Source organism: Blennius ocellaris (assembly GCF_963422515.1).
Source record: "Blennius ocellaris genome assembly, chromosome: 6".
NCBI classification, from domain to species: Eukaryota; Metazoa; Chordata; class Actinopteri; order Blenniiformes; family Blenniidae; genus Blennius; species Blennius ocellaris.
This window is the reverse complement of record NC_137655.1, coordinates 6,026,469-6,049,673: the sequence shown is the minus strand read 5'-3', so window position 1 is coordinate 6,049,673 and position 23,205 is coordinate 6,026,469. Positions and strand designations below refer to the sequence as shown.

Below are 23,205 nucleotides of genomic sequence, written 5' to 3'. Positions count from 1 at the left end.
GCTTTGAGGCTAATGACAGCTTTCACGTGTTGTGTTGTGTTGTGTTGTGTTGTGTTGTGTTGTGTTGTGTTCACTACTCTTAAGTAATATTTAACTTAGCAAAAAAACGTTAAAACAATAGAAATTAATTTCTTTACATATCAATGAATAAAGGTTCCAGAGAGCCACTATAGGGGGGGCTGAAGAGCCACAGTTTGTAAACCTCTTGAGATCCAGTATAGAACCAGAATAGATAAAATACTTTATCTCGACATGTGATTATCTCTATTTGCTGCAAACCAGTGTTCAATAGTGTCTTACTGCAGGTAAGAAACAAGGCTATTTGTGATTCGAAATGTATTTCCTATCTCAGCCATTAATAAAAAAAAAAAGTGTGTAACAGTTCGGACAGCAGACTCTCGGTCTGAAGATAAGAACTCACCGAGCAGGAATCTTCCACCACAGTGTATCTGAAGCGGTTGTTTCCCTCTGCTTTCAGCTCCAGGTCATTGGAGCCTTTGAGGATGACGGCTTTCTTCAAGTTGCCCGCCCTGGTGTCCTTGTAGCCAACCGAGTTCTTGCAGTGGTAGGTGATGGACTGGGACGCCTCCTTGGAGAGCAGGCGGATGAAGGTCATCTGCACCGTGATGGAGTTGGCAGGCTGATCTTTGTTGCCATACGTAAACTAGAAATACAAAAAAACAAAACAAAAACAAGCATTTACTCCCAAAGCACTGGCTTGTAACACTTTTTTGTTGTTGTTATTCTTCATGCGCCTCTTTCTCCCTCATTAAACTGTAACTGCTCACATGTGTTCCTCTGTTCATGTCGGCCCCAAACCACACTGGCTTGTTCCTGGAGGAGCTCCACCAGCCTTTACGAGGAATGCTGGATGGGTTGGCGGAGATGCAGGTCTCTCCGGTGTCCATGTTGCAGTGCACTTTGATGGCATCCTCTGCACTGCCTTGGTTTGGATCCACCCAGTACTCGCCTGTAGAATGACAGGAGACGTGTGACTGAAGCTTTTAGTGGGAAAAGCTAAGTGGCATTGTGAACCGACCAATAAAACTCACCGCTCTTCTTCATTGGGTAGCACCTCTTCAGGTCATCACAGGTCCTGGCAGGGTGCTTCCTGCTGCCGTCTGGGCTCTTCATGCTGTCGATCTGGCTGCTGAGGGCCTTCAGAGTGGCCTGCACGCCAGGGTCAATAGGCACTATGGTGGAGGAGTTGCTGTTGGGCATTGCTTCGTCCTCACTGAACTCGGGAGGAGGAGGAGGCCCAGAGTCGTAGTCGTGAGGGCCTCCAAAGAGGTCATCCATGGCTGCCATGGGCGGTCCTGGAGGACCAGGAAGGCCTGGAGGTCCAGTTTCTCCTGGAGGGCCCTGTCGTGTAAAGTATAAAATGTTTATTCTTTGTGGTCTTCTCCCACAGTTTTGAGTTTTGTGACGTAAATGACAAAAGACATAGATAGAATTGTGAGCACTTAAATTCGAGAGGGCTTTCTGCCCCCCCCATGAATCTTTGCCACCCCCAGTTGGGCGTCACTGCAATAAGACAATACCTCTGGTCCGATCTCTCCACTGAGTCCACGGGTTCCTGGAGGTCCCATTGGTCCCGACTGTCCCATGTAGCCTTCCTTTCCAGAGGGCCCAATAGGTCCTGGGGGTCCCTAAGTTGTTTAAAATGTAAAGAGCTGTCAGATAAAGCTATGAAATGATCTCTGAAGAAAATTCTTCAGAAACAAATGGAAGTGGAACATTTACCCTCGGACCACTTGGTCCAACGATTCCTGTAGCTCCCTGCTCACCAGTGGTACCCTAAAAATAGCAAAGAAACAATCGTTAGTCTTTCAGATGGAATTGAACTTGATTACTATAACCTGTTGGTTAATAATCAAGCAGGATCTCAACAAGATTTATCTTATTTAATTGTTGCTAGACACGTTTTGAAGCAAAAAGGTCAAGTTTCTGGACCTTGGTGTAGAAAATCAACAATCAACATACAGCCCTGAAAACCTGTCATATGTCACTTTGTATTACTGATCCAACTGAGAACCTTGAGAGCCTTCAAACTCATTCACTTGTGTATTGGGTTTTTCAATTGGGGTGTACTTGGTTAACACAATACATCTGGAACATAAAAAATAAAAGGATTTTAAGCTATTTTTTGTGTGTACATTGCCAAGATGTGACTTTTTGAGCAAAGTGGATAACAATCATGGAGGCTGGCTCCATCTGCAATATGCATAAGACCATCTGCATAATGTGATTCGTCTGTAACTTACTGGAGGTCCAGGAAGACCCTGCAAGCCAGTGAACCCTCTGTGTCCCTTCTGTCCTCTTTCTCCATGATCACCAAGATCACCCTTATCTCCTCTTGGTCCTTGGGGTCCCTTTAAAGAAAACCAATAAGATTAATGTCCTGATTTTGTCTCCAGTTCTTCACAGACACCAGCCTATGAGGACATTGATTTAATCAAACCAAGAAGTGGCCTGTTGACGGACACTCACCACTAAACCTCTCTTTCCAGCTGAGCCAGGTGGGCCCTGAGGCCCTCTTGAACCCTATAAAAAAAAGCTGAGTAATTAGAAAGATTTTCACAACTCTTTGGAAATCAAAACAAACTCTTCTAGCACCCAAACATGACCGTCTGGTTCGGCTCTGAATCTAATCCCGAATCTGCAAATAGATCCAACAGGTGCACAGAGAACACGCTTTAACTTACAGGCTCTCCTCGCCTTCCAGCATCACCTGAAGCTCCAACAGGACCAGGAGTTCCAGGAAGTCCCTGAGGACCGATCAGACCCTCTGGACCGGCGTCTCCCCGAGAACCCTGGAAAGATCACCGTCCGTCAGTGACGTAAAAAACGTGTAAAAGGACTTGACTTTTGTCAATGGGATTCTGCTCCTGCAGCTTACTCTTTGTCCAAGAACTCCATCTCTGCCTGGTGGGCCGTCAGATCCTGCAGGACCCTGAGGACAGGATTGGACAAAATGAACACGACTGTATTAAGAATAAGAATAAGAATAAGAATAAGAATAAGAATAAGAATAAGAATAAGAATAAGAATAAGAATAAGAATAAGAATAAGAATAAGAATAAGAATAAGAATAAGAATAAGAATAATGGAGATTTTCTGACGATAACCCATTAAGATGCTGTGCTCACATCAGGACCAGGATCGCCACGAGGTCCATTAGCACCAGGAACACCGACTGGACCAGGGGGACCTTTATCTCCAGCTGCTCCTGTGGATCCCTGCTTTCCTGGTGGACCCTACAGAAAACAAACAAGCAACTACAATCTTTACTACTGAGGCAGTGCGAGAAGCAAACTTGAAGCTAAAGGAAAACTCACCCCTGGTCCTGGAAGACCTGGCATGCCGCGCTCTCCTCTCTGACCAGGAAGACCAACAATTCCTCTCATTCCTGTAGTTCCAGCTGGACCTGGAGGACCATCAGGACCCTGATACCAAACAAGACCACATAGAATGTAAGGAAAAGAGCCATCTTACAGATTCCAAATACACCTCATGCTTATGAGCTTTGTTTTTTTCCCTGTTCATTTTAATCCAAGAACAACCATTGATTACCGTTGGGCCGTCTTCTCCAGAGTCCCCTTTGTCTCCCAGGCTGCCAGCTGGTCCTGGAGGTCCCCGCTCTCCTTGTCTTCCAGGGGGTCCGTGGTCTCCACGGATTCCACGTGGTCCTTCTTTTCCTGGAGGTCCCAGTGGTCCAGCCTCTCCCAGTGGACCCTGGCAAGAATGGTTCAAACAGTAACAGAAGTTAGAAATGTCACTCTTAATCAGTACTCTTTAGACAAAGCACTTCAGCTATCAGATACTCTCAGCTTCTACAGAAGTTTTGGTCACAATTGTAATATAGTTGGCTGAATCAGCATTGGAAATGGGGCTGAATACCAGGCAGTAACTTCATAGCTTGTCGTGAACTGAAGCAGCTGTAGATCTACGTTGGGGAGAGCGAGGAGTCAGTAGTAGATTTGAGGAGGTTCCAGCTCATATCCAAGGGCACGGTGTTGGAATAAGAGTTTTCTGTCGAGGCTCTGATCCTTTAACATGTATGTGATAATGCTGAAGCTTTAGCAGACGGAACGTACCAATACCACTTCTTTAAAGGTTGAGTACAAGTACGAGTACTAACCCTCAGCTCCTCGACTTAGTAACTACCATTATGCCTGAATTACTCTCCATAGGCAAACAATATGTGAAGAATACATGTTGCTGCAAACCACCTCCACACAGCCTTTGTATCAATGATATGCAAATCTCTAACAGTTTTGAAGGCTCCAATTTACTACTGGAGGCATGGGGCGGAGCTCCTGTTAATGAGTGTCAGTCATACTTTAATCATGTTTAGCATGTAGCATTGCTGGTACGTGAGCCCCAAAACTCTTCAGTATGTAGCACGGCTTGGAGTAAAAACCTCCTGATCTATTGAGCAGTAACTAATGAGTGACTTCAGACAGCCTGTGCTGGTTCAAATGTTTCTGGTGATTCAGTCGCTGGCATTGTATGAACCCTTTTTCAAATCTTCTTGATGACACAACATAATTTACAGTCTGTCTTAATTTTGTCATTCTCATTGATTATAAAGAATCTCCAAACCATTGGCATTGCTCGTCCTCTCTTGCACCGTTGCTGACAGATGATGTCACGTAACAGTCACTGAGTTGAATCAGGGATCTTTTACATGTACTAGGACTCTGTCCACTATCGGATCCGATCCTGGTATTGGTGTTGGTGCATCCCTACCAATGGGTCTGTGGTAGCTTGGGCTTTACAGTTTCTTTTCCCACACATCAAGCTTTCTAAAGCACCACATATTAATTTCAAGCTGGTTTAATGTTATGAGAGCGCCTTGAACCCTGAAGACCTTCAAAAAAGGATTACATTTTTTTATTCCAGAAAGCCCTATGCATCTTTTTGTGATTTTATCAGATTTTAACTTTTATTTTTTTTACTTGTAGCACTTTGAGATTATAAATAAAATGCATTATTATTATTATTGTTGTTGTTATCATCATCATCATCATCATCATCATCATCATAATAATAATAATAATAACAATAATAATAATAATAATAATAATAATAATAATAATTATTATTATTATTATTATTATTATTATTATTATTATTATTATTATTATTATTATTATTATTATTATATTAGTGAAGGAATGGAGAAATGTAGAGTCCAGTAAAATGACCATTGTTCATTGTTTGAGGTAACCCTCTTCAAGAAATGTGAAAAACACTACTTGTCAACAGGTTGACAAGTTTCTTTATGGAGAGACACATTTTCTTACACATCCATGGCTCGACTTACAGTTGGGCCTGGTGGTCCAACTCTTCCTGCAGATCCGGGGAAACCGGTCGGTCCCTGTGAGGAGAAGACTGTTTAGATGCCAGTATGAAACTCATAAGAAGATGTATGAAATAAACAGATAATCAGCTTACAGGGGCACCCTGTGTTCCTCTTCCTCCTTTCAGTCCGGCAACACCAATCGGTCCCTGAAAAATAACCACAACTTCTTCAGCAGGATCTTTTCTCAATTGTGAATTAATATATGTAAACAGTGAAAAGTAGCATATGACTATTGAAATTCCGATGGTGGGCTTCAAAATGAACCAAGTTTACCCTATTTACAGTCATTTCAGTGTCCGTGGGCATTAATAAGGTCAATATCATTTTGGTGATAAATAATCTAAGATCAATGGAGACAAACACAGGTGCTTGCCTATTTTGCAGGATTTTGTTGCTCAATGTAAAGATATGTTTGATAAATTGTAGAATAAAATGCGCCTAAACAACAACTCCTTGTACTTTTATTGACACTTCCTACAAACTCACATGGGGTCCGTGGGCACCAGCCAAACCCTGAGGTCCAGGAGACCCAGCGTCTCCTTTCTGGCCTTGCTCTCCAGGCTCTCCCTTGACTCCAGGTTGACCATCAGGACCCTATGTGGTATTGGGTAACATCAGGAAGAATATTTAGGAACGACAAATGAAATATTTTGAGAAGAGGACAGCGTCACTGTACATACAGGCGGTCCAGCGAAGCCGACAGCACCGATGGGGCCGGGGTCTCCTCTCGCTCCCTGCAAAACAACACAAGCATTTTTAACAAAAGCCCATCTTAAAACCTCCATTTGAAGTGAAATTGATTCTTAATGTGCAGCTGCTATGTGTCACGTACGGGCACGCCTCTGGATCCTGGTGGTCCATGGGGTCCTTTGGGTCCAGGTTCTCCCTGTAAACAAGTGACAGAGTCCAAGATTCTTTGTCAAAGCGGCAGCAGGTAAAAGTTCAACTCCTACAATCACAACCTTCGATTGCGTCATTCTGTGTGAGAAAGAAAATACTATACCTTCTCACCACTGGGTCCTGCAGGTCCAAGTGGGCCGACGGGCCCCGGGGCTCCCTGTTGACAGAACAGAAAATGAGGTTTGGGATCTCCGCTCTGGAAATCGCTCAATGTTGTCAATGTTGAACTTGTATAGTCAAGTCGAGGAACTAATTTCCTGGAACAAGCTGTGACACGTCTTGGGCTCACATGAATACATCCATGAGGTACAGTTTATTTTAGTCTCGCGTGGACAAATTTTGCTTCTTTATTTTTTGCAGCGTGTTACAAATGTTTCACTTACTCTTGCGCCATCATTTCCAGCTGTTCCTTCTGATCCTTTCTCACCGATCGCTCCCTGAAGAAACACAGACGTTTCAGTGAGCCCTTTTTAATTACTCGATACATTTCTAGAAGGTTAATGAATGGAGGGACTCACTGAGACAAGTATAATGCATTTTTAGGTGAGTGTATATATATAAAGCTGATGACAAACATACCCTGTCACCTTTTGGCCCAGGAGGTCCAGAGATACCCCTCTCTCCAGGCATTCCTTGAAGACCTGGAGGGCCAACATCACCAAGAGCTCCAGAAGGACCCGGGCTACCCTTCATGGACAAACACCAAATGTTACCTGGGGTTGATCATGATTTTTTTGTTTTTTTTGTTAATTTGTCATTGATCAGGTCACAGTAATGGTACCTTTGGCCCATCTGGACCAGGAGCTCCAGGAATTCCTTTAGGTCCCTGCAGACCATTTGGGCCCAGTTCTCCTCTTTCCCCTGGAATTCCACGTTCTCCCTATAAAATATAAACAGTTTGATGAGTCTCAGGCAATTGACACTGAAAAGATCTCAGACAAACTAAAGAGTATCCCGTTCACCTACCCGTGGTCCTGTCTGACCCACGGCACCAAGCTCTCCAGGAATACCCTGAAAAAAAGATACACAATGTGTTGCAACAGAAACGACACCAAACTCAGTCTGAGATAGACGGAAGCTGCATTCATGAGAGTTGGACTCACCACGTCACCTGGTTTTCCAGACTCTCCAGGGGGGCCTTGATTTCCGGGCAAACCCTACAAATACAAACGTCATGATCAGAATCCATTTTCAGGACAAAGTCAATCAATGAAAATTCAGAATGTGCTCGAACATTTATTCAACTTTATTCCATGTTAATGTCTGGCAAGACCATTTACACACCTGGAATCCATTTACACCTGGAGGTCCCTGTTCTCCTCTGTCTCCTGCAACACCCTGTGAGATGGGACAAACATTTGAGAGTCATTTGTGGTTGCAATAAAAAATTAAATGAACTTGGCAAGATGGAATGAAAGGGAAATCTGACACGTACAGCTGGACCTGGAGGTCCTGCGGGACCAACTTCTCCATCTTTGCCTGGAGGACCCTGAAGACATAGTGATGGTAAACAAACTAGTCACATATCAGTATAGTGTATAGGTCATCTGAGGTCAAATGGGTTGATGTGGTAAACAAATGCAGAAATGAACTGCTGCTCAATGAAGGATAAAACAACATGCGATGAAAAATTCTACCTTCATAAAACATCGCTTACCCTTTGACCTGGCACTCCGGAAGATCCCTGCTCCCCTGTTTTACCTGGATCACCCTTTGAGATTTTAATATTTGAATTAGAAGCAGGACAAGAACTATACAACTTAACATCTGGTTACTAACACACACTCTGTCATCTTACATTGAAGCCTTTGGGGCCTGGTACTCCCATTGTTCCTGCAGGCCCTCTGTTTCCAATGGATCCTGCGGGGCCTGGACGACCGTCCTCACCTGGTGCACCCTTCATAGAAAGGAAATTAAATCACCGCGGATGAGGAGTGAGTGTATTTTAACACTGTCGAGCTTGTTGTTGAAAACTGTAACCTACCAGTGGTCCTGGCTTGCCTTCTGCCCCTTGGACTCCTGGTGTACCAGTCAGACCCTGAACAGGAAGTGTTCAAAAGTCACGTTTTTACAAATCAGATGTTGAGATTATAGGTCTTGAATGGTCAAAAGTAAAATGTAACTCTGGTGTTACCCTTGCACCTGGCAGACCAGGCTCTCCTGTGCGACCAGGATCTCCTACAGAAGCTTTGGGTCCTGGTGGACCAGAAATGCCACGATCTCCTTGAGCACCCTTGAAGTACAATTGGACAGATCAATGTTAGAGCCAGCAGACTGACTTCCACAAACAGTGAACATAGACATGAGTCTACCTTTGGTCCTGGCAGTCCATCAGCGCCGGGGAATCCTCTATTTCCAGGAGATCCCTGAAAAACAGACAAGACTTTGGTTCTGGGCATCCATTGCTAAACCCCTTCCTGAATTGTCTGACCTTGTTGTAAATGAATGTTTAAAATAGGAGAAAAAAAATGCTGACTCACTCTCTCACCCACGGGACCGTGAGGCCCAACAGAGCCGGAGTCTCCACGCTGTCCTCGCTTTCCTTCCTCACCCTGAGGTCCGATCACTCCCTGTGACCCTGGCGGACCCTGCAGAATGAACATGAATCTTGATTGGTCACGTTCGAGAAACACAACACTGATTTGAGATTTTGAGTAGTTTAAATCTTACAGGCTCTCCTTTGGGTCCAGATTCTCCTTTAAATCCTGGAACACCAACATCTCCCTTTGATACAGAAAAATCAACAGTCACTGCAAAAGAACCCTTTTATAACGAGTTAAAACGGTTTTTGTGCCAGTTCCACTTTACCAGTTGTCCTTTGATACCAGGCTGTCCAGTGCTTCCCTGAGGTCCTGGTGGGCCAGATGGTCCTGCATGTCCACCTGCACCTTGTGGACCAATATTACCCTGTAGAAGAGTAGACCATATTTGTTTGACCTCCATGTCATCAATGAGTTACTTGAGAATTTAGACTGAGTAAATTTTTACATACCAGTGGCCCTTTGGTACCTGGGCCTCCATCTGTACCCGTGGGTCCCTTCAAAGGCAAAAGTTCCTCATTTAGAACATCACGTCAAAGTGTCATTAAATATAGCATCAGCCTATGCCAAATATCATCAACGTCCTTAGAATGTGAATGTAAGAAGGACACTAACGCTGAGGCCAACTGGTCCAGCTCTACCCTGGTGACCGGTCTCTCCTCTCTGTCCCTGTGGTCCCTCAGGACCCCGGACACCAGTGGGGCCTGGTTGTCCCTGTGGAAGACAATTATGAAGTATTGCTATTATTATCATGAAGACGTCTGATACAATCAATATCTGCAGGATTAAAAGACCCATAGACAGATCCCATGGCCAACATGGCTATAACTCCCCAATATCCCACACCCAACACAAAATTTCACTGTATTGACAAAGTCATAACTGGGTTAGGTGTTTTACTGCACTTGCCTTCATTCCTGGAGTTCCTGGGTATCCAGGAGGTCCGCTGAGACCCAAGGGACCCTGGTGACCAACAACAAGTCATAGTGAGGTTTTACCATCAAGTCTCGGAAGGCTGCGTTGTCAGCTGTGAAAGCTAACTCACCATTGGACCGTGTTTTCCGATGTTACCAGGCTGACCACGCTTTCCCTGTGGGACACAAGAACTGATCACGCTGACTGAAGAACTACAGTGAGGATAGTTCCAAACCTTACAGTGAATGTAACATCCTTACCGCTGTCCCACCGGGTCCGGGACGCCCTCGCTCCCCAACCATGCCAGCAGGACCCTGAGATCCACAGACAGTGATAAATCACATTGAATGCACATGGTAGGAGGATCAGAGGTTTATTTACACTGTAGAGGCGGATAATGCTACAAGTCACAAACTCCAAGCCTTCTTGTTAGTATTTCAAACTGAATAATCTAATTATAAATTCAATGACTCTGTGGAGACTGCACGTGTTGACTCACCATAGGTCCAGGGCCTCCCATCTGACCACGGGGTCCAGTAGCACCCTAAAAAATAAAGAAAAAGAGATGTGTGTTTCATTTAAAAGAGGGAATCATGTTGAAAAAAATTGGATACTAAATAAGAACTTGTGTAGACGTACTTTGGATCCAACAGCTCCAGTTTCACCCTTTTGTCCTAGTGGTCCATTGTGGCCCTGAGAGCAACAGAAGACAAAATCTATGACATGTAGCTTCTACTGTGTTGTAACAGACCCGAATATGGACATTTTATACTTAGTTAACCCCATAGTACAGCCATAAAAATATACTACTGATATAATCTTGAGATAATCTGGCGGTCTTTTTTCAGTCTGACCCAGTTTGACGCCGATTTTTCTGTTCTGCTGATCGTTTCCTGCTCACTTTGGGGCGGTCCTATTGTTTTCTTCCCCAAGATGGCGTTGTCACACGGTCCTGGGGTTTCCTCAGTGTGGACCCATTTGACCTCTACTTCTGACTGTGTTTTCGGTGTGTCATTGTTTCCTGGTCCGTTATCTCACGTAGATTTTCATTACGGATTACCAAAGGCCGTCACCGATTAACAAGCACCTGGACCGTCTCTGACTAAGACAGCTTTGTTGATACTATTGAAGACCTTCAGCTTGGTCTTAAGTTATTAGATTTTCATTTTGGTCTTAGCAAAGCAAAAGCTTTGCCAATTCGAGTTTTGCCAGGAAGGCACATCTTCAAGGGCTTCATTATCCATGGTGGTGGGGTCAAGGTTGGCGTCATTGATTCTCATGACAATATTTTAACACGTGCATTAATATTTTACCACCTCTACTCACTCTGTGACCCTTGAGGCCAGGAGGCCCAGGTGTGCCAGGAAATCCTCTTGGGCCCTTAAACGTGAGACAGAGAAGAGTGTCATTAGTTACATGTACTGAAAAATCATGCAAAATCCAACTGTATGAAGTTTAGACCGTGAAAATCTTACCGATGATCCTGGAAATCCAAATTCTCCAGCGTTTCCTGATGTGCCAGGGTCTCCCTGTGTGAAGACATGACAACATTTATTTTATTACCAAATGTTTGACATTTGGGAGTGAAACAACAGTTTTTGAATTCCCCAGATTCCTGTTTTCAATATTTCACAATGAAATGACAATATGAAACTGATATATTTTATATATGTTTTATATTATATGTTTTATATATGTTCAGAAAGTACCACATCAAAATCATCAAGTCTAAGACACATTGTATCTTGTTCAGGAGTGAAATCATCTGATAACAAATGATAATGTTATATAACTTAAAATATAGCAACATATAATCATGTTAACACAACGAAAACCTTGAAATTTAAATTTAAGATGTTATTTTGGTATTATTTTACTGCACCAGCCCACTCAAGATGAAGTCATACTGCATGTGGCCCTTGAACTAAAATGCATTTGACACCCCTGGACTAAAGTGTTATGTCATAACATGATAACTCTGTTATAATATAACAGTTTCATGGTAATATGTGGGTATATACTAACATTTCATAGCAATAAATATTATATGTTAAGTTTTAATTGTGAATTTCATAAAATTATCACAAACAAACAAGTTATCTGTTTATGATGCATTAACATTAGCGAGGTGTCAAAATCAAATATTAAAACAGACAAACAGCCGGGGGTTCACTCACATCTTCGCCTGGTTTTCCCGAAGGTCCCTCTGGTCCTCTCTGTCCTGATGTTCCCTAACAAACACAGTCAGACAATAAACATCCAACAACTTCCACCAATCCTCATCAACACCAGCATGATGTGGTAACCACTTAATGTCCAACCATGTGTCCTGGGTCTCCAACATCTCCATGTGGCCCTTGTGGTCCGGCTTGACCCTTTGAAAGAGAGGGGGGGGGGGGCACCATGAATATTGAACTCCAGGAAATGATCAGACTCTCGTGAAAAAATGTGATGTGGAGACTTACAGGTGCGCCACTGGGTCCAGGAGGTCCCCGAGCTCCCGCCTCCCCCTGGAACAACAACACACTGAGTCAGATGAACACAATTCAACTTCAGTAAAACAGAGAACCCTGAGAAACTAAACTCAACCAATCAGACTCAATGGTCCATGTCATCCCTGATGATCAGATTCTTTTATAAGCACTAAATGATTCTACAGGAGGAGGCTGGGGTGGACAGCATCTCAGAGCTGAGGATCCTTATGATGGAGACTTGCATTATTATTTGAGTACCATGCTTAAGAATGTCTCTGCTGCACTTATTATTGCAGTTCCCGTCTATTACGTCTATACGACGATGTCTGGTTCATCCTCTGACACTTGAAAGAAAAAGAAAAAAAAAGAAAACCTCTTCTCTTTTATTTTAATCATTTTTACAGAATAAATATACGGTTTAGTTGCAAAATATGTCCTTCTCTCTTCGTGCGGTACGATATTATTTCAGGTTTCATTATATGCAATTTTTGATTCATCACAAATTCTTTCAAAACCAACAGGAGACACAGGTCAGGTGGAATGGATTTCTAAACGTTTATTGTTAATACATTTGACTTTTTTTTCTTCTTCTTTTATTTAGAAACATCTGAGGAGTAGGGTGCAGTATTCCCTCCTCTCCTGTTGGGAGCAGTCTGCAAATAAGGTTCGTATGGACACTCCGAACCGGACCGGAAGTCTTCCTCCTGCCGCTGAAACAGCTGCACAGCCTCCTTTTAATTAACACTCATGTCCATGCAGGAAAACACCGCTGCAGTGGCGGCGGAAAAGGAGGAATGTGCCGAGCTCAGCGACTTCGACAAGGGCCAGGTGGTGGTGGCCCACCGGCTGGGTATGAGCGTCTCCGAGACGGCCCGGATGGTGGGTTGCTCCCCGGCCGCGGTGGTGAGCACGCTCCGGCAGTGGCGCGGAGAGGGACGGTCCGGGGAGAAGGAGTTATCCTCCGAGGAAGAAGCCGCGGAGGAGGAAGAGAAGGAGGAGCGGAAGAAGAGCGGGGAAGAGGGCGAGGACTGAAGACGGAAGCACTATGGACGAAAACGTCAAGCCGGCGGAGGAGCTCAATGCCCGGCTGAAGGATGATGGAGTGATGTGGGAGTCAGGAACGACTCGGTCTAAACAACTGACTCGGTGAGTCAAATGAATAAAATGAACACTGTGCAGTGATGTGCGAGTCAGGAACGACTTGGTCTAAACTCGTCTGGCTGCGAGTCAGTAGAAACTTGGTCTAAACTCAACTGACTCAGTATAAATCATGAACGACCGCTTCAAAACTGACTCAATGTGTCCACGTCTCCACTCTGCAGTGATGTGCGAGTCTGGGAAGACTCGATCTGCACTCAACTTATTCAATGAGTCAAATCCGTCGTCATCGGAAGACAATGGACCAAGAAAGTCTGCAGTGGACGTTGAGAACCTCCAAGTGGTTTAATTGCAGACCGAGATCTGTGTGTGTTTGTCAGTTGTAAAGTAAAGATTCTGATGATTCAAACGTATCCTCCACAGTTTGACAAACGATTACAAAACGGACCCTTCAAGTCCCATTTTTATGTTGGGAGTTTAGTTTTTGTTGGTTTGTTTCACAATATCCAACATTTCTGCAATAAATAATATTCCAATGTATCAGATGTTTTGTTACAGAGACGGGCGTAAATACCAACAAATCCTAAGATTGTCTTTGAGGGACTTTGCATGGCCGTTTTTACAAAGGCTCATGAACATTCCTCTCGATGTATGTCAAAAATTCTGGAGAACAATAATGTCAACAGTCGATGGGAGGACATATTTAAGGGTCTTGCTGATGAGCTTGTTTGTGTTTTGAATCTTTGCTTGGTTATTAAACTTTTTTTTAATATATATATATATATATATATATATATATATATGATAATGCAAACTGCAATGTAGGGGTTCATTTTCCTGCATTGATTGCTTTTACCTCTATTAAAAAGTTTTAAAAGTCATAAGAAATGGAGTTTGTGTTTGAGCTCAGCCTGTGTTAAAACTGTCAATTCAATTGTAGGTCTGTAATGAAAAATCCAGAACAAGTGTTAAAACTCATAAGTAAATTGGTTTATTATAACAATAATTATTAGTTACCCTATTTATTCTTTGTGTTTGTTTATATATTTGTTTGCTTTAGCTATTTCATATTTTACGAAATGGCTTTCTCTATCAATTTTTCTTTTAAGTTTCAACCTGCTTAGTTTCAAACTATTACACAAACCTATACTGCAAACATATTTCTTAGTTGAAAAAAAATAGGTAACCGCACTGTAACAACTACAGTTTAACATGAGAATCGATCCTATAACAGACACGTTTTGTATCAGAAGCATCAGGATCTTGGTGTCGGTCAATTAAAAAAAAACAAAAATCAATGCATCCAGATGTTGACGTCAAACGTCGTCAGCCTGTCAAACCTGTGGGACAATTGAATGGAGGTGTTTCCACTAATGGCTCTTTGGATCTTTGGGAAAAAGCCACCACTGATGTAGAAGGAAGTTTGTAAATCATCCATGAAAAAAAAATCAGGTCAGCCCTTTTTGTTCCCGTTTGTATAACTAAGGATCACAAAACACTCGTCACATGTCGATTTAAATAAACTCCTGCCAGTGGGTCTAATTTTTACTTTCCCAGATAGTTTTCAGGTCTTGTGCTGAAGCTCACTCTACAAGCAATCGCTCTCTTGTTGGGGTTACGTCATGTTCTCCTCTTACCCTGGCGGTGTTTAACATGGCTTGGGGTCCCGTCTTTCCATCAGACCCTTGAGCCATATGCGCTCCCAGGCCCTGTGGACGAGACGCTTCACGTTAGCCGTCTTCCATCACAAACAACCGGAGAGGTTTACGCTTCCCGTGCCTCCTTCCACACGTTCCACGTGTGTGTGTGTGTGTGTTTGGCTCACAACTCACCCCCGGGTGTGTCGGGTGCCCCGGAGGTCCTGGTTCACCGGGCTGACCTGGCACACCAGGCTCTCCGTCGTAACCTGGAGGGCCTCGGAGTCCCTGGGAAGACAAAAAAAAAAAAAGGTGTTATCATGCCTGGACAAGACTCTTTGAAACGGAGCCGTGTTGTTTACAAAGTGGAGCTTGGCTACTTCCAAGAATATTCAGACACTTAAAACTCGACTTGGACAGTTTAAAACACCTGGACTTTTTACAAACGGACCTAATTCTTTGTACTTGACATGAACACTTTAAACTACGCCTGGACTCCTTTAAAACGCACCTCTAACAAAAGTAATTATTCGGAGTACTTTATAGTGTACTGGGATTTTTATTTCTCTTGAAAACGAGATGTTTCGTTCTTTAAAAAAAACATTTGGATTCTTTAAACTCCACAAGGACTCTTTAAATGAAGTTGAATTATTTACATTAGACCTGGACTCTTTGAATTAGATTCAGAATATTTGAGGTACGAATATTTTGATAAGAAACCAGACTTTCACAGTTTATTGAATCTGTTCCATCAAATGTTAGATGGTTAAAGAACAAAGACTTGTGAGTGTTTCAGCGAGTTTAAGTACTTGCTTAATGAGCTGTGACAGAATTATTTATCTGACATCAACTCTACATTCATACATAATGTATGATATTAGGATGCAAAGGTTTTTGGGGATTTTTGTGGCAAATTTTTTTGTTTTTTCTTAGTTTTAAAAGAACAAAAACAAAAAGCTTCTAATGTGTTCTATAGATGACATCAAAAAAATGAAGCTCATTTACTCATCAACAACAACAAAAAACACCTTAACATCTTAAAAATTAAGTAATTCATTGAAAGTCTGCTGTTTTTTTCAGTTTCCACATTAATAAGTAAAAAAAAAAGAAATTCAAGCATTTTACAATTTCCCTTTAGGATAATTTTGGCCTTAATTTTAAAGAAATATCAAAATATTCTGATATTGAAAGACATATTTGATTTTCCTGACTTTTATTCTATAATTAGCAAAAATGTAACATAGAAAGCCTGAAAAATCATCTCAGTTTATATAGAATTTATGTTTAATATTTATATATGTAGTAAAATCTAAAGTTGAATTCTGGAACAACTAACTTCTATATTGATTTTTAATCATTTGCAACTCACCTGAAGATGAAATATTCCCTAATCCCACCTAATCAGATTGAATATCCCCACGTGAAGAACGTAAATTGATTAATCTTGGAATATTTAAAAGTGAGCATTAGTTTGTACAGACAATATTATTAATAATTCTTATTTCTGCAATTGACTGGTAATACACCAAAGCGTTAATATATAATATATATAGGTAGAGTTTCGGGAGCAGGTCTGTTTAAGTTGTATTGTTTATTACTTGTACTGTCAATTTGTTGTTAAAGTCTCCCAATTGCGATTGAAGGATTCGTTTTTCACGCTTGCAGAGGCGTGTGAGTGTGACGTACGGGCCGTCCTTTGTGTCCACGGGATCCTCGGTCTCCTGACGAGCCGGGAGGTCCCTGTTGGAGACAGACAAAAAAACAACGTCAGAGTGTCGTAATGCGTCACGTCGGCGCCGTCCTGCTGGGCTGAGATCCTTTACGGCGACACATTGCAGGCGTTAACTGCCCTCCTGTGCCGCGTTAGATGTCAAAGGTCGCTCACCGATGGTCCAGGACGTCCTCGGATGCCGGTCACCTGCGGGGAAATCGTCAAAACGCACCAGTCAAGAGTCACCGCCGTCTCGTCTGAATTGACCAATGTGTCTCGGCTGGAAAGGTTTCAAACACTCACCAGAGGAACTTCGCCGGGTTCTCCCTTCTGACCCTGCAGCAAGCGACACAGACAACACTCAGACTCTGTAACGCTCCACTCCAGACGTGTGTGTTCACTAAACTGTGGCCTACCTTTGAAATTCTGCCGCCACCTGTCAAAGAAAAACATCAGTTTGTGAGCAACGAGAGGAAGAACAGGTTTTGTACACGAGCAGAGTTGAGAGCCGAGGTCACGCTGTATGAGCTCCTAAAAGACCCGTTGGTCATCCGGACGCGTCGGGGTAAACAAAGGCTCTCCGGGTCTACTAACTCAATTAATCTGATCCCACTCACTCCTCGAATGAGGCCACCGATGTGCTAATGATGATTAGCATTATTATTGCAGTCTGTTCCCATCGTGAAAAGGTTTCCCCGTTGGAAGAATTCCCCGCGTGAAGACGTCCGAGCGATTAATCCCCACGGGGATGCGATAAACCGGAGGGGCTCACCGAAGTTGTCCGTCCCGCCGGTGCTGGGTGAGTCGCCCTGACACACGGGGCAGCACTCTCCGTCCGGGACCACCATCTTCTCACAGTTGGTCAGCTCGTCGCACTGGATCTCGTCGCAGAGGACCTGACCGTTGTCGCAGACGCAGATCCGACATGGCTCCGGCTTCCAGATGTCCCGGTTGGTGTAGATCTGGCCGTCGGCCTTGCAGCTCGTGTCATCTCCTGGGAAAAAAAAGAAAAAAGAAATCAACGTGTTGGGTATGACCGAGACCTGTTTTGAGCATTATCTTCATTCCAAATGTGAGATAAAGATTCAAAATCATATCCATACTCTGCAACACCAGTTTTTCAGAGGTATTAAAACCTGAACACATATGAAGTCAAATTATGTGTAGGAAAAGCAGGAAAGTGGGCTTTTTTATTTCACCAATGTGTCTTAAAATGTTCGATGATTCATCTTGTAAAGTAGTTTGCACATTTATTTGAGGTAATTAAAATGGGGAGTTTGCAAAAACGTGGCTAATGCAATAGATATAGGAGAAGCTTTGTGGACGTTTCATTGTATTTTGCACCAGAAAGTATCAATAAAATAGGATTCATGTTGAGATTGCAGTCATTTGCGTAGTAATTATTTGGTTTTGTGAACTTAGATTTCCATCATGTACACTCTGTTGCCATAACAAACAACGTTAAAGTTTAAACTTAAAGGTAATCATTGCAGTATTTCACCCACTTCAGATGAAACTGGTCTGCATGTGGACCCTGAACTAAAATGTGTTTGACACCCCTGCTCTCCTGAAACAAAAACACACACAAAAAAAGCATTCCAGCAACTTCAAACCAAACCAGTGATTTGCCTTACAATTCTACCAACTCCAATTTTGGTAAGTTATGCAATAGTTACACAATTCAGATCGGCGGCGGATTCAAACCGGCAGATTTCAGGTTGAAGGACTGCTTCGCTAACCTCAAGGCCACCCCTGCACATCCCATTGCGCAACAACTGTACACCAATTGAATGGAATCCAGGCAACTTTGCTCCGGTATCTCAGCGTGTACAAAAGTGTCATCAGTAATCCAGTTTAGCTTCCGAAACCTTTATAGATCAAGTGACTATTTATGAAAGCGTCCACACTTCTACCAGTTTAATTCCTGTTTCTTTGAAATCAAAGACGGTCACAGAATACATCATTAAACCACCGTGCTAAACAATGTTATATTTTTCAATCTTTCCTTCAAGCAAAATCTCTCTTACTTCCAATCGGAACACTTTTTTTTCATGTATTCATCTTACAAGTATGAGAAAAGTATACATGCAACAACAAAATAATGATAGTTGTCAAACAATGCTGCTATTGACTTATATTTAGGGCACTTTTATATAAGTAACCCAATAAATGTTAGGTTGGATGGAATCCAAAGTGTTTAGCAAATATTATACAGCAATTTACTCCCAAAAAATTCAAATTCAGAGTTCAAAAGGTCCAATGTGTGATTTGTTATCAAAATATCTCTCAATACTATAGTCATTTACCACACTAATCAACCCATCTCTGAAATACAAAGATAATACATGAATATTAAAATAAACACTGCACATTAAAGTGGTGCAAGTGACAGTATGAACATTATCTAACAATCCTTTTACTTATACTTTACATGCAAAAAAGAAAAAATACAAGACTGCAGGATGGAGGTCATTCAGAGTGTGTAAGCCAATTTTTTACAGTTATATATCCAGAAAAAAAAATCAAATTTTAAAGACCTTTAAGATGAGAAATTATGATTTTTCTGTGAACCCTTCATATATAAAATAAATAATGGAATTTCCTTTTAAAGTAAGAATCACTCATTTGCTTGCAAGAGTACTGTAAATCGTATTATTTTAAGCATATACATTTTTGTGTCTGAATTGGCTTAAGAAGAGCCGCCACACTGATCCGCAGTCTTTTTGGGAGAGCCACAAACTTTTTTACATGAGGGAAAATTGAAAATGATGCATCTGGCTGTAAAAGACTGGGGATGTGATGTCACCTTGTGGAATGTTTACAATGTAAATGAAAGCCTTAACTTCACAGAAAAGGACTCCAGAAATATAAAATATGATTGCGAGCTGCCACACATGCAACATGGAGACGAAGATAATGTGAAGGGGAGGAGGAGGAGGAGGGGAGGTGGGGGGTGGTCTGGAAAACGTGAGGCACTGGTTCAGAGGAGCATTTAGACATGAGCTCATTTCCTCCACAGGCAACGTCTCACGATAAAAAAAAAAAAAAAAAAACCCAACCTGCAGTCGCCACTGAAGCTGCTCTGTCTCCCAGAGGTCCCATTAAACACTTTGAAAGCTCTGTGGCTTCAATCATTCAACGACGTGCCAACTGAGTAAACATCCCAATAACCTGCTCATTAACAGCCGACTGATATTTGGTCTGAGGAGGAGTGAGGAGGGCCACACCTGCTCTGAAACCTTCACCTCTACCTGCTTGTAAACAGCAGGGGGCAGCTCTGAGCTTCACACTTGCAGGTGAGTTCATGTTGCTTCAGGAAACAGCTGCAGGAAAGAAAAAAAAACCCAAACTGACATATTGGTAAGTTATGTGTTATTCAGAGTCTTTCAGGGCCAGTCCTGGATGGCAGCAGAAGAAACAAAAGATAAGAAGCCTTCTGAAGTTTGACGTAGGAGGATCAATCATGTCTGTATTGCTTTTTGGAGAGAAGAGAAGACTTTGGCAGGTCGATGTGTCAGAACTATCACTCACAGTAAAGTCCTGACAGACTTTAAATCGTAATATTATCTCGCATAATTTACTTTAAAGTGTGATTGGTGCAAAGTTTTGTGGAGATTGTTGAAATACTATTTATCTGAACCTTACAGGATAGGTTACCTGTTGGTTTGGTCAACCAGAGGAAGGGGAATCCTGCTGCTGACGTCCAAGAACATCTCCAAAGTAATACAATGACGCCTCGATTACACAATATTTCAAGTTAAAACACATTGATTTTGAATGGGTGATTCTGAAAACTTTTGCATTTACATGGCAAAGTCATGTCCATTTATGCTATTTTTGTAATGAAACCACACACATGCATCTAAAGAAAAGTACACTATAAACATTAACAATTGGAGTACACATATAATCATATGGACAGACAAGTTGGATTGTTATTGTATTATAGCGACTTGACTATAAAACTGCCAAGTCTCAGGAGAACATGAAATCAGAATGCAGACACTCTGGAGGAAAACTTTGTTGTTCATTTAAATCTACTCTATGTGGAGAAAAACTATTTACTATGATTGTGGTGTGTGTGTGTGTATGTGTACTAGCAGTGTTTTTGATCAGTCCCACTGTCTACACAGATTCGCAGCATTTTCAAAAAGTTACATTTCCCCTCATTTCCGCAAAGACAGAGTTGGAGCATTTTCAAAAATTCCGCAAATTTGCCTTTTCATTGGCTCTGAGCACCATTGTTGTGTAACCAGACACCCAAAACACAACCGACGTTTTCTTCGGTTGTGATGGCTGCCTCTCAATTCCGCCACCCCAAGGTTTTCATGACACCATCTATTTAACTCTATTTACATTAAGCAGCAGGGATAGGGGTACTTGAGGAACAGAAAAAGACAAGAATGGAAACCATTGTTGGTTACTAGTCTTGTGTCACACACCCACAAGCCCCACGCCAAAGCGCTAAATAAACCCGATGTTCAAGGAACATCTGCTGAGCATTCCTTCAAAAGCACATTAGCCAAGCCCGGGAGGTCATACCACTGCTTTCCAATAGTCTAGCAGAACTATGTGAGAAACTTAAAATAAGTTGAGAGTCTCAGTATTTGTCATTCAAAGTGAGACATAAAGACAGTGATGCAGCAGTACATGCCTTCACATGAGAGCCCCGGGAGTTCCGAAAACTCCTCCAATTAAAAGAAATGTGAGGTTTGAAAACTGTGTAATCAGACACTTAAGCTCATTACCTCCAATCTCACAAGTATGGGTGGCAGTGATTCCGATAAAGGCTCGGGGGCAGGCGGAGGTACCGCTGTGTACCTCTCAAAGATCGTTCCGTTTCGATCACTTAACCTCATCTGTTGTAAATTACACTTACAGAACGAGACCCATTACAGGACCAGAATGATCTACTTCGCAGACACCGAAGGCCACAACTGTAACGCCGCCATCGCCGCTTCTCTCCGCATTTCTAACCATCCAGCTGTGGGACACATCCCCAAGGTATGTTTTTCTCGGTTGCCCTCGTTCTGTCGACCGAAAAGTATTTGACGGCACTTAAAACACACCGTACCTTCGGCGAGGAAATTTCCTGCCTTTTAACGGTCAGTAACCTCTCTGTTTAAGTTATGGCCCGTCAAAAGAAAAGCTCCCCCCCCCCCCCCCCCCCCCAAAAAAAAGACATTACTGTGTGTCTTTTCTTTTATCTGGAACCAGTCGAGCAAGCAATCTTATTATGTGGAATGAAAACGGAGAAAGTTTTTGGAAAGTTGTTGATGAGGTACAAGTTACCTACTGTGTGTAACTTCAGCTCCTTTCAGAGATCAGATATGAGATCACGCCATGGACGTCTGGCTGCAGACACATTTTTCCTGTTGAGGTTTTGGTTGGATTTTTAAATGCTGCGTGTTTGGAGAGTTTGAAATTTACTGGAAGAGAAGTGCAATTTTTTTTTTTTGAGTCGTCTTTAAAACCCCACCGCAAGCCTGCAGGGGGAGGAGGGGGAGTTGGAGCCAGAGGAGCGGGTGGGGGGGGGGGGGGATTTCACTTTTTCCCCTCCTCTCAGCTAATTCGATGCAGGTCGCACACTTTTCCACAGACACCGTGAAAAAAAAGAAGTTTAATTGTGACGACTGGGAAGTCCCACCTCTTGACGTGGTTTCCACCACTCAGCGACGAGGGCAGACGACCCCCCCCCCCCCCTGTTGGTTTCAAGCATGGAGTCTGGAATCTCGTCTACATGACTCACATGTCTACCTCCGCAAGGTATCCTTTGTATTGCATCGCTGGATAACAAAGCGGCTGACGTCCAGGATCCAAAACCAGGAGAATCTCCTGGTAGGATATCGCTGTCAGATGTGGGAAAAAGAAATGACGAGTGGATAGTTTATGGATTTTCCTCAGCTAATATGGAAAACCTCTTGGGGAGAGAAGCTAGCCAGAAGTCGAGGGGTTTAGAAAATGACCCAATGGAAACTTTGAGTCATCTTTAAGCACCACCTTTCACTTCCTTTGGGAAAACAAAGTTGAGCGCAGGCCTAGAAACCCATATCCTCACTGTCACCTCGTTGTTGAAGACAAATTGTACCGTTTGTCCAGACGAGCTAACGCGAAAGCAGCTGACTTTGTTAGAACTGCGAGGAGCCCGATTCTTGGTAGAGACGCAGATGAGTTACAGCCGCTGAGCTTCGGCTGGACTGCAGCAGCAGCAGCAGCTGTACCTTCCTGCAGCCAAACATAAATCTCAACGAGAACTCAGTTTGTACTTTTTTAGTGTTTAGGTTTTTAGCTCAGGTCTTTTTTTTTTTTTTTTTTTTTACTTCTGCTTCATCTTATCTAGCTTCTTTGGGTTTTTTTTGTTTTTTTTAATTCCCCTGTCAGAGAGAAGTATCCTGTCTGAATACTATTGTCTGTGTTATGTTGATGAGACTTGAAAACCTGAAGGAACACTCCAGTTCGAACACGCTCTTCACCTTGGCTTCCACAAACAAAGCTCTCTATCCAAAGGGGAGGGGTGAGGGACGCCCGGGCCAGGAAAGTTGAAATGAATAAGCAGCTCACT

The 23,205-nt window shown here is 42.7% G+C and overlaps 1 protein-coding gene across 1 annotated transcript in view; it reads right to left on the bottom strand.

Annotated features, from left to right (window-relative positions):
* The window catches only part of LOC308131185 (uncharacterized protein), a 40,608-nt gene that overhangs the window by 1,999 nt on the left and 15,404 nt on the right, over window positions 1–23,205 (bottom strand). The window contains exons 2-53 of the mRNA XM_080497812.1: window positions 17,416–17,637; window positions 17,060–17,079; window positions 16,947–16,979; window positions 16,818–16,850; window positions 16,619–16,672; window positions 15,128–15,220; window positions 14,933–15,004; window positions 12,189–12,233; window positions 12,045–12,098; window positions 11,901–11,954; window positions 11,199–11,252; window positions 11,050–11,103; window positions 10,363–10,416; window positions 10,223–10,267; window positions 9,984–10,037; window positions 9,854–9,898; window positions 9,718–9,771; window positions 9,424–9,522; window positions 9,261–9,305; window positions 9,077–9,175; window positions 8,939–8,992; window positions 8,749–8,856; window positions 8,581–8,634; window positions 8,403–8,501; window positions 8,253–8,306; window positions 8,067–8,165; window positions 7,926–7,979; window positions 7,704–7,757; window positions 7,553–7,606; window positions 7,372–7,425; window positions 7,235–7,279; window positions 7,050–7,148; window positions 6,848–6,955; window positions 6,652–6,705; window positions 6,372–6,425; window positions 6,201–6,254; window positions 6,049–6,102; window positions 5,855–5,962; window positions 5,461–5,514; window positions 5,330–5,383; window positions 3,574–3,735; window positions 3,339–3,446; window positions 3,150–3,257; window positions 2,900–2,953; window positions 2,706–2,813; window positions 2,491–2,544; window positions 2,265–2,372; window positions 1,744–1,797; window positions 1,542–1,649; window positions 1,053–1,362; window positions 789–970; window positions 422–664 (exon numbers count right to left, since the gene is read on the bottom strand). Of these exons, the coding sequence (XP_080353938.1) occupies window positions 422–664; window positions 789–970; window positions 1,053–1,362; window positions 1,542–1,649; window positions 1,744–1,797; window positions 2,265–2,372; window positions 2,491–2,544; window positions 2,706–2,813; window positions 2,900–2,953; window positions 3,150–3,257; window positions 3,339–3,446; window positions 3,574–3,735; window positions 5,330–5,383; window positions 5,461–5,514; window positions 5,855–5,962; window positions 6,049–6,102; window positions 6,201–6,254; window positions 6,372–6,425; window positions 6,652–6,705; window positions 6,848–6,955; window positions 7,050–7,148; window positions 7,235–7,279; window positions 7,372–7,425; window positions 7,553–7,606; window positions 7,704–7,757; window positions 7,926–7,979; window positions 8,067–8,165; window positions 8,253–8,306; window positions 8,403–8,501; window positions 8,581–8,634; window positions 8,749–8,856; window positions 8,939–8,992; window positions 9,077–9,175; window positions 9,261–9,305; window positions 9,424–9,522; window positions 9,718–9,771; window positions 9,854–9,898; window positions 9,984–10,037; window positions 10,223–10,267; window positions 10,363–10,416; window positions 11,050–11,103; window positions 11,199–11,252; window positions 11,901–11,954; window positions 12,045–12,098; window positions 12,189–12,233; window positions 14,933–15,004; window positions 15,128–15,220; window positions 16,619–16,672; window positions 16,818–16,850; window positions 16,947–16,979; window positions 17,060–17,079; window positions 17,416–17,637 (4,250 nt within the window). The remainder of the gene's footprint in view (window positions 1–421; window positions 665–788; window positions 971–1,052; window positions 1,363–1,541; window positions 1,650–1,743; window positions 1,798–2,264; window positions 2,373–2,490; window positions 2,545–2,705; window positions 2,814–2,899; window positions 2,954–3,149; window positions 3,258–3,338; window positions 3,447–3,573; window positions 3,736–5,329; window positions 5,384–5,460; window positions 5,515–5,854; window positions 5,963–6,048; window positions 6,103–6,200; window positions 6,255–6,371; window positions 6,426–6,651; window positions 6,706–6,847; window positions 6,956–7,049; window positions 7,149–7,234; window positions 7,280–7,371; window positions 7,426–7,552; window positions 7,607–7,703; window positions 7,758–7,925; window positions 7,980–8,066; window positions 8,166–8,252; window positions 8,307–8,402; window positions 8,502–8,580; window positions 8,635–8,748; window positions 8,857–8,938; window positions 8,993–9,076; window positions 9,176–9,260; window positions 9,306–9,423; window positions 9,523–9,717; window positions 9,772–9,853; window positions 9,899–9,983; window positions 10,038–10,222; window positions 10,268–10,362; window positions 10,417–11,049; window positions 11,104–11,198; window positions 11,253–11,900; window positions 11,955–12,044; window positions 12,099–12,188; window positions 12,234–14,932; window positions 15,005–15,127; window positions 15,221–16,618; window positions 16,673–16,817; window positions 16,851–16,946; window positions 16,980–17,059; window positions 17,080–17,415; window positions 17,638–23,205) is intronic.